The 10,219-nt window shown below is 52.2% G+C and overlaps 1 protein-coding gene across 1 annotated transcript in view; it reads left to right on the top strand.

The window, feature by feature from the left end:
- DTNB (dystrobrevin beta) overlaps positions 1–10,219 on the top strand; it is a gene marked incomplete at its 3' end in the record, with an annotated part of 44,448 nt that overhangs the window by 6,385 nt on the left and 27,844 nt on the right. Inside the window, exons 2-3 of the mRNA XM_005430471.2 lie at positions 6,255–6,322; positions 8,179–8,259. Coding sequence (XP_005430528.1) covers positions 6,256–6,322; positions 8,179–8,259 — 148 coding nt within the window. The remainder of the gene's footprint in view (positions 1–6,254; positions 6,323–8,178; positions 8,260–10,219) is intronic.

The raw sequence follows: 10,219 nt of genomic DNA, 5'->3' as shown, positions 1-10,219 counted from the left end.
GCAGGAATAGTTGTTCCTTCTGATCAGAAAAACTGCAGAAAGTCACTGAGCCTCCTTCCCTGTGTCAAGCACAGATCAGCCCATGCCCCAAACTGGCTTTGGGATTTATTTTAATTACAAGTTATTTCTGACCATAAATAGCTATGGGCACAGTTTTATCTTCATGCAGCAACTGCAGTTTAATCAGTGACATCAAATATTATTTCTGCTAATGACATGCCACGCCAGGAATGTGAACCAAGTCAGATTTAATAATTGGTAAATGAACTTTTCTTTCTCTGTTCCTGCTTTGGCCAGTGAGGCTGCAGCTCAGTGCAGACCAATGCCTGCAAATGGTTCTCAAACCCTAAAGGACAGAATCTCCTTTGGAGAGTTCCTTAGAGGTGGAAGTACAGAATGAAACAAAATCAACTTGAAACAAAACAACTAAAAAAACAAACTATAACCCTCTGGAAGGTGCCTGTGCTCAGCTGGGGCTGGGCTCTTTCTCCAGGCAGCACTGACACAACCAGAGCACACAGCCTTGAGCTGCACCAAGGGAAATTTAGGCTGGATATCAGGAAAAAGTTCTTTACAGAAAGGGTGATAAAGTTCTGGAATGTTCTGCCCAGGGAGGTGGTGGAGTCCCCATCCCTGGGTGTGTTTATCAAAGCCTGGATGTGGCACTGGGTGCCAGGGTTGAGTTGAGGTGGTGGGGATGGATTGGACTCGATGATCTGGGAGGTCTCTTCCAACCTGGGAATTGTGAGAATTTCGATTGTGCGATTTTAGATTGATTCTGATTGTCTGATTCTGGTTGTGTGTCATTCAGTGATTGTGTGATTCTGAATTTCTGATTCTGTGATTGTGTGTGATTGTAAGTGATTCTGTGTGATTGTGTGATTCTGATTATGTGTGATTGTGACGGTGATTTTGATTGTGTGTGATTCTGTGATTGTGTGATTCAGTGATTCTGATTGTGTGTGATTGTGTGTGATTCAGTGATTGTGATTCAGTGATTCTGATTGTGTGTGATTGTGTGTGATTCAGTGATTGTGATTCAGTGATTCTGATTGTGTGTGATTGTGTGTGATTCAGTGATTGTGATTCAGTGATTCTGATTGTGTGTGATTGTGTGTGATTCAGTGATTGTGATTCAGTGATTCTGATTGTGTGTGATTCTGTGATTCTGATTCTGTGGTTGTGTGTGATTCTGAGATTCTGTGTGATTGTGTGATTCTGATTGTGTGTGACTCAGTGATTGTGTGTGATTTTGTGATTGTGTGTGATTCAGTGATTCTGATTCTGTGATTGTGACTGTAATTCTGTGATTGTGTGTGATTCTGTGATTGTGTGATTCAGTGATTCTGATTGTGTGTGATTCTGATTCTGTGATTGTGTGATTCAGTGATTCTGATTTTGTGATTGTGTGATTGTGATTCTGATTGTGTGTGATTCTGATATTCTGTGTGATTCTGATTCTGTGATTGTGTGTGATTCAGTGATTCTGATTTTGTGATTGTGTGTGATTCTGAGATTGTGTGATTGTGTGATTCTGATTGTGGTTCAGTGATTCTGAGATTCAGTGTGATTGTGTGATTCTGATGGTGTGATTGTGATTGTGTGTGATTGTGTGATTCTGATTCTGGGACTGTGTGATTCTGTGATTCAGTGATTCTGATTCTGTGATTGTGTGATTCTGAGATTCTGATTGTGTGTGGTTCAGTGATCCTGTGACTCAGTGATTCTGATTCTGAGATTCAGTGTGATTGTGTGATTCTGATGGTGTGATTGTGATTGTGTGTGATTGTGTGATTCTGACTGAGTGATTGTGTGACTGTGATCCTGTGTGTGACCAGAAGCCCATGTGTTGTGGCTCAGGGGTGATTCCCTGAGCACAGAGCTGCCTGTGGAGCTGTCCTTGGGCCGTTACCTACAGCTGATGAGCTCCAAGAAGAGCGAAACCTGCTAAGCAAGGTCCTGTAGTATTGGCCTGAACCTGGGGGCACCTGCAGGGCACAGCCAGGGGGGCACAGCCAGGGGGGCACAGCCAGGGCGTGCCAATCTCACCTCCTGTGCTGGCACAGAGCAGGGGCTCTCCCTGTTCCCTCCCTGCTTTGGGACAGGAAAAAACAAGGGCAGCAAGAAAAATGTGAGTTGATAGAATTTTTTATATATATATATATATATATTTATATATTTATATCTATATATATAATTTTTATTATTATATATATAATTTATATTATTATATATATAATTTTTATCATTATATATAATTTATATCATTATATATAATTTATATTATATATAATATCTATAATATAATATATAATATATTATATATAATATTATATATAATATATTATATATTATATTATAGATATTATATATAATATAAATTATATATAATGATATAAATTATATATAATGATAAAAATTATATATATAATAATATAAATTATATATATAATAATAAAAATTATATATATAGATATAAATATATAAATATATATATATATATATATAAAAAATTCTATCAACTCACATTTTTCTTGCTGCCCTTGTTTTTTCCTGTCCCAAAGCAGGGAGGGAACAGGGAGAGCCCCTGCTCTGTGCCAGCACAGGAGGTGAGATTGGCACGCCCTGGCTGTGCCCCCCTGGCTGTGCCCCCCTGGCTGTGCCCTGCAGGTGCCCCCAGGTTCAGGCCAATACTACAGGACCTTGCTTAGCAGGTTTCGCTCTTCTTGGAGCTCATCAGCTGTAGGTAACGGCCCAAGGACAGCTCCACAGGCAGCTCTGTGCTCAGGGAATATACAGTTATTTTAGATGGTGGCTGAGTGTAGAATTTCCCACAGTAATTGGTGTGGGATTTGTAAATTGGCTCTGCTGTTAACTCTGTCAGAGGGTGCTCCTGAGGCCATACAAGTGTTGTACCTGTGGAAAGGGGCAGAAGGTGAAAGGATGAAGGGAAATGATGGAATTTTGGAAGTTCACATCAGACACACTCAGCTGGAGTTTTCTAAGGTACTGCATCGTTTTCTGCTTTTAGTTGAACATTGCTTTTCAATAAGGATTTCCAAATAGCTGGATTTTCTGTCCCAGGACAGGCTGGACACTGGCACACCCTGGCACAGTGGCACGGGTCCCGGGGTGGCACTGGGGGGGCTCTGATGTCCCTCCACCCCAACCCATCCTGGGATTCTGTATGGGAGTGGTTTCCCCTCCGTGTGGCCATGGAAAGCAGCAGCCACCTCAGGAATTCCTGGCTGCCGCATCACTCCAGCCCATGTTGTGTTTCCTGGCACTTTGCTCACGGATTTTGCTGCAATTTTTTAAAGAGCAAGGAACCAGCAAACAGATAAACAAAACCCACGCAAAAAATCCCCACCAGAACCCAAACCCAGCCTCCCCACCCCCTTCAAAGAACCCAACCTAACAAACCAAACCAGCTCAGGCCAAGCTGCTGCTTCCCTTCCCTGTTTTGGGAGCCGAGCGCTGTAATTTGCATCCCAAACATAGTTGCAGTTCTTGTGGGTTTGGTTCATTGCTGTTTTGAACTTGAGAAAGATTCCCCATCTTCCTTCTTCCCAGCCTCATCACCGAGGGATCCTCCTGTGTCTGATCGGTCAGGGATTAAAAGCAGGTTTGTCAGTTATCCTCACAGAACCTCATTTCCAGCGCTGCAGTAATGTGGGGTCGGGCTCTGCTCCCAGGGAACAGGGACAGGCCAAGGGGAAATGGCCTCAGGCTGGGCCAGGGCAGGCTCAGGGTAGACACCAGGAGGAATTTCTGCATGGAAAGGGTGCTCAGGCCTTGGCAGGGGCTGCCGGCTCAGGGTGGATGTTGGGAACAATTCCCACCTGGACAGGGCTGTCCTGCCCTGGCACAGCTGCCCAGGGAGGTTTGGAGTGCCCATCCCTGGGGAAAAGCTCTGTGGATGTGGCACTTGGGGACATGGGGCAGTGCTGGGGATGGTTGGGCTCTGAGGGCTTTTCCAACCTGAACAATTCTGTGTTTCCATTGCTGGATTCTCTCCCCACTCTGCTCAGAAGGTGTGCCCTGCCCACACAGAGCCTCCCCGAGGTGTTTCCCCCTCTCAGAAGCAGCAGGGTCAGCTCCTGAGTGCAAAGAGCCTTGGGTGGGTTTGGTGAGCAGCTCCAGAGCTGAGCTGCTCCCCCAGGGAAAAGTGCAAACCTTCTTCTCCTTTTGAGACAGGCAGGAGCCTGGAGGAGGAGCTGGGGAGGGAATGGAGCCCCAGGAGGGGCTGAGGGAGCTGGGAAGGGGCTCAGCCTGGAGCAAAGGAGGCTCAGGGGGGACCTTGTGGCTCTGCACAAGTCCCTGCCCATTTGGAGAGAGCAGATCCCTCATTCAGGTCCCATTTGGAGAGAGCAGATCCCTCATTCAGGTCCCATTTGGAGAGAGCAGATCCCTCATTCAGGTCCCATTTGGAGAGAGCAGATCCCTCATTCAGGTCCCATTTGGAGAGAGCAGATCCCTCATTCAGGTCCCATTTCAGGGCTCTCAGTCCCTCCTTTTCCTTGCAGAGGGCACAGAGGTGACACTCGGCTCCCCTGGAATGGAACTGTGTCTGTCTCTGTCACTCTGTCCCCTTCATGCAGGAATTGTGTGTGGCACTGTGTGTGGCAATGCTGTGTCCTGGCACTGGCAGTGACCCCTGGAGCTCTGGGCAGGTGCCCTCTGTGCCAGGCTGAGCAGGGCAGTGCCCAAGGCCAGGCTGGGCAGGGCTGGGAGCTCCCTGGGCAGTGAAAGAGTCCCTGCCATGGCAGGGGCACTGGGTGCCTAGAGCAGCTGTGGCTGCCCCTGCATCCCTGGCAGTGCCCAGGGCCAGGCTGGGCATTGGGGTTGGATCACCCTGGCACAGTGGCAGTGGCCCTGCCATGGCAGGGGTGGCACTGGGCGGGCTCTGAGCTCCCTTCCCACCCATCCCAGGATTCCATGGATGAGGAATCTCAGGAAGAGGTGGGAGTCATGGCACTGGCAGGTGCTTGGTGGAGAATGAGATGGGATTGGAAGCTCGTGTGCCCAAATCCTCCAACTTCTACAAGTTACAAAAAATGCCGCTGAGGCTTTTTCCTGTTAAAAAAACCAATCCATTAAGGCACAGCAGCACGTTGGTTCTGTCTGTGCCTTTCTAAACCATGGAAGCACAGCGTGTTTTCAGGTCAGAGCCCACGTGCTTTTTGCCTTCCTGAGAAGGAAAAAGGCTGAGGAGGGTTCTGAGCTGTGGGGCTCCAGCAGGACCTTGGGAAGTGCCAAGGGGTGCCCAGGGAGCTGGGCCAGGGCCAGGGCAGGACTTTGTGCTGCTCCTGAGGCTGCTGCAGCCTGGGCTGGGCCAGCTGCCCCCTGTAGTCTGCATGGAACTGTAGGAGAGTTGTTTGGGATTTTTGTCTCTTTTTTTTTTTTAGGGTTAGACACATAAAACTTGTATTTAATGGGTTTCAAGTTGGTGAATTTGGTAACCAAAGAACAATGTAATAATTAGTTGAATTACACATTAAATTTTACACTGATGCTGAATTAACTTTTCTTTTTTTGCAGTGGGCTGAAATTTGGCATCTTTTAGGGCTGTGTAGTGAAATAAGCCCTGAGAGCTGCTGAATTGTCCCTGTGCCCCCTTAATTTGGGGAACAAGCTGCTCCCTGCTCCTGTCACTCTTTTCAGCTGTTTTCCCAGGAAAGGGAGCCCTCTGTCACCAAACTGGTTTTATTTCCAACTTTATCTGAAGTTCTCTACTTCCCCGACAAATCCCAAGTGACCTCAGGTGTCAGGGCTCAAAGTTAAATGAATTTTAACAATTTTTGTTTAAAGCCCACATTCTCCCAAATCAAACATCCCCACAAATCCTTTCTCAAGCTGAAGGATTCTGTGATCCTGGAGGGAAGAGGGGTCACTCACCTCTGTCAGCCTGGGAAGGGAATGGGCTGAGCTTGTACCTGCTGACCCCCAAAGCCCCCAGCTGCAGCATTTCCCCTTTTTTGGCTCAGAACACAGAGGAATTCTCGATGGGACATTTCTGCATGTATCAGTGCAGCTCTGGGCTTTTCAAAGTAAAGCAACTCGAGTGTTGAATTGATGTCTCCTGTGCTGTGCCCTGCCTTGGAAGGTGTTAACAAGCCTGGGCTCTGTGTGTGCGGAGTGGGATAAGGGTGAGAGGTGTCTGTGTGTCCTGGAATCCCCAGTCCCCAGGCAGAATCCTGCTGCTCTTGTAACAGAGTCCCAACACAAACAGTGTTTGCCATTTCTGTCTCCAGAATGATTGAGGAGAGTGGCAAGAGGAGGAGGACCATGGCAGAGAAGAGGCAGCTGTTCATGGAGATGAGTAAGTAGGAAATCTGAAGACATGATGTCCTTGATCCTTCACTGAGAGCTTCCCTGGGCCAGCTGCAGCAGATCATCCCATCCTGTCCCCAAGCCCCATGCAGGGAGAACCACCCAGGGGCTCCTGGGGGCTGCTCAGGAGGAGAATGCCCAGGGGGATCACAGCTGCCTGGGAAGGTCATTTATCCCTGCATTCTGGGAAGCTCTCTCCTTATGGAATATTCACCTCTCCCATCTGTGCCAGTGCCTGAGGTTTGTGGAGAACCATTTCAATGAATAGTGACAGCAGACAGAGCAGCTTTGGCCTTAAAAAGAGATAAAAAATGGCCCTGCAATGCTGCTGTGAGTCAAGAAATGGTTTGGGGGCTGATTGGTGCAGGATTCTCCTCTGGAAAAGATGAGTTAAGAACTGATGTTTGCATGACATCGCATTGGCCTGCTGTCCTGCAGGAGTCAGGGCTGAAGGGAATTCCTGGGTTAGGCCAGCATGTCCTTCATTCCAGTTACACACTGAGAGAGCTCTGACTGCAAACTACCTGTTTGTACTGGTTTGTTTCCAGAGCAGCATTGTTAGGGAATCATGGAGTGTCTGGGTGGGAAAGGGCCTTAAATCCCACCCCATCCCCACCCCTGCCATGGCAGGGACACCTCCACTGTGCCAGGGTGTCCCAGTGTCCAGCCTGGCCCTGGGCACTGCCAGGGATCCAGGGTGGGCACCCTGTGCCAGGGCCTGCCCACCCTGCCAGGGCACAATTCCTCATTTCCAAGATCCCATCCAGCCCTGCCCTGTGGCAGTGGGAGCCATTCCCTGGCTCCTGTCCCTCCAGGCCTTGTCCCCAGTCCCTCTCCATCCTTCCTGCCAGCTCCTCCAGGTGCTGTGGTTTGGTCACCCCAGAGCTTTCCCTTCTCCAGGCTGAACAATCCCAATTCTCCCAGGCTTTCCTACAGCAGAGCTGCTCCATCCCTCTGATCACCTTGGTGCCTGCTCTGGGCTCTCTGCAGCAGCTCCACATGCCTGTGCTGCTGCCCAGGGCTGGGGCAGCTCTGCAGATGGGCTCTCACCTGGGCACGGGGGTCACAGGGGCAGAATCCCCACGTGTACTGTGCCTGGGCTGGGTGGGCAGAGACTCTGGAGCCTTTTGCCAGGTGCACAGGGAAGCACCAGGAGGTGAAGAGGGTGTGCAGGGGGAGGCACAGCCCCACAGCAGCACGGGGTGTGCAGGGGGAAGCGCAGCCCCACAGCAGCACGGGGTGTGCAGGGGGAAGCGCAGCCCCACAGCAGCACAGGGTGTGCAGGGGGAAGCACAGCCCCACAGCAGCACAGCCGGCTCAGAAGGAAGGGGGGTCACAGGGGCAGAATCCCCACGTGTACTGTGCCTGGGCTGGGTGGGCAGAGACTCTGGAGCCTTTTGCCAGGTGCACAGGGAAGCACCAGGAGGTGAAGAGGGTGTGCAGGGGGAGGCACAGCCCCACAGCAGCACAGGGTGTGCAGGGGGAGGCACAGCCCCACAGCAGCACGGGGTGTGCAGGGGGAAGCACAGCCCCACAGCAGCACGGGGTGTGCAGGGGGAAGCACAGCCCCACAGCAGCACGGGGTGTGCAGGGGGAGGCACAGCCCCACAGCAGCACGGGGTGTGCAGGGGGAAGCGCAGCCCCACAGCAGCACAGCCCCACAGCAGCACAGGGTGCTCAGAGGAAAGCACAGCCCCACAGCAGCACAGGGTGCTCAGAGGAAAGCACAGCCCCACAGCAGCAGATTCAGAAGGAAGCACAGCCCCACAGCAGCACAGCCCCACAGCAGCAGGTTCAGAGGGTGCTCAGAAGGAAGCACAGCCCCACAGCTCTGGTTTGTTGCAGGAGCCCAGAACTTCGACGTGATCCGGCTCTCCACGTACAGAACCGCCTGCAAGCTGCGCTTCGTGCAGAAGAGGTGCAACCGTGAGTGCTGCCTGCCTCATCCTCCCCCCTGCTGCATGGCTGCTGCACCCCTGGCGGGCAGGGGAGCACTGACCAGCTGTGTTTAGCAGGGATCTAATGCAGAATTGAATGTGGAATTAAACAGGCGCGAGCCTTACCCGATGCTCTGTGATATCTTCCTGTTTATTCTTTAATGTTCAGAAATGTGAGGTCCAAGGGAGCTGAGGTGTTCGTTGCCCTCAGAGCTGGGTGTAGGTGGTCTCAAGCTCTGTGAGGGGCTCTTTCCTCACAGGGAAGCCCAGAGCAGCCCCAGTGAGCACAGGGACAGTCCCTGCCTGCAGCTGTCCCTGTGGGGACACGGGTGACATCAGTGACCATGGACAGCTCTGGGCAGTGCAGGTTCTCCAGTCCTCTGCCATGGGCTCTGACCTTGGACAGCTCCCAGGTGGATCCCAGGTGAGCAGGATGCACTTTGTGCCCTGCCCCTGCTGAGCTGGACACAGCAAAGAGCAGAGCAGGATAACGTGTGGGAGGAGATCCCTGATCCCAGGGCACAGGAACTGCTGGGGAATGAGGAGGAGGAGGAGGGCTGAGGAGGAAGAGGAGGAGGAGAACAGGAGAAGGGCTGAGGAGGAAGAGGAGGGGGTCAGCAGGAGGGCTGAGGAGGAAGAGGAGGAGGAAGCCAGGAGATGGGCTGAGGAGGAGGAGGAGGTCAGGAGGAAGGCTGAGGAGGAAGAGGAGGAGGCCAGAAGGAGAGCTGAGGAGGAAGAGGAGAAGGAGGAGGCCAGCAGGGAGGGCTGAGGAGGAGGAGGAGGGCTGAGGAGGAAGAGGAGAAGGAGGAGGCCAGCAGGGAGGGCTGAGGAGGAGGAGGAGGGCTGAGGAGGAAGAGGAGAAGGAGGAGGCCAGCAGGGAGGGCTGAGGAGGAGGAGGAGGGCTGAGGAGGAAGAGGAGAAGGAGGAGGCCAGCAGGGAGGGCTGAGGAGGAGGAGGAGGGCTGAGGAGGAAGAGGAGAAGGAGGAGGCCAGCAGGGAGGGCTGAGGAGGAGGAGGAGGGCTGAGGAGGAAGAGGAGAAGGAGGAGGCCAGCAGGGAGGGCTGAGGAGGAGGAGGAGGGCTGAGGAGGAAGAGGAGAAGGAGGACGGCCCCGCCCCCGCCGTGTCCCCAGGCTGTGCTGGCTGTAGCCCAGCCCCCTGTGCTGCTGCTGGCTCCGCCCTGCACGCAGGGTTCGTTCTGGCCGCAGTTACAGGTTTAGGGTTCAAACTCTGTTTTCCAGCGCAGGGCACAAAGGAATGGCAGCTGACAGCTCTGCCCAGGGCACCGGTGCCCCCCAGGAGCCCCTTGGCACGGCTGGGCATGGGGCCAGAGCTCTGCACAGGGCACTGGTGCCCCCCAGGAGCCCCTTGGCACTGCTGGGCATGGGGCCCTGCAGCTCTCTCTGGTCACAGGGGGTGGCACAGCCTGGCCCCTGTGGGGTTTTCTGTGAGAAATACAGAGTTAGGGCAGTGTGAGGAAGGCATGAGCTCGCACTGAGTGCAGATCATTCTGAAATGTCACCGTGTCCCTGCTCTGGGTGGCTGCTGATCCTTGGGTGTCTCCTGCACCCTCCTGCAAACCTTGAAAGCTTGGGAGCATTTCAGAATATTGCTTCCTGTGGTTCTGCAGATGGCTCACTGTGGTTTGGGAAAGGTTTCTGCACGTTGTTGACGCTGCTTGGATGCAGCAGGGAAATCTGGGGGAGAGCTTTGGAGCCCCAGACCTGTGTTTATAAAACATTGTGCTCTGGGTTTGGGGACTGGATCAACTGGAAACTGTCAGAGTTTAACTGGAACATCAAGTTCCTCCTACAAGTCAGCATGAGGGTGTTCAAAATCACTGTAAACACTTCGTGGTGGATTTAGAGCTTCGTCAGATCCCAGAGTGGTTTGGGTTTGGGGAGGGCCCTTAAAGGCCACCCAGTGCCACCCCTGCCATGGCAGGGACACTG

This window comes from Geospiza fortis, unplaced genomic scaffold (assembly GCF_000277835.1).
Source record: "Geospiza fortis unplaced genomic scaffold, GeoFor_1.0 scaffold150, whole genome shotgun sequence".
Lineage (NCBI taxonomy): Eukaryota > Metazoa > Chordata > Aves > Passeriformes > Thraupidae > Geospiza > Geospiza fortis.
This window is presented reverse-complemented; position numbering and strand designations above follow the sequence as displayed.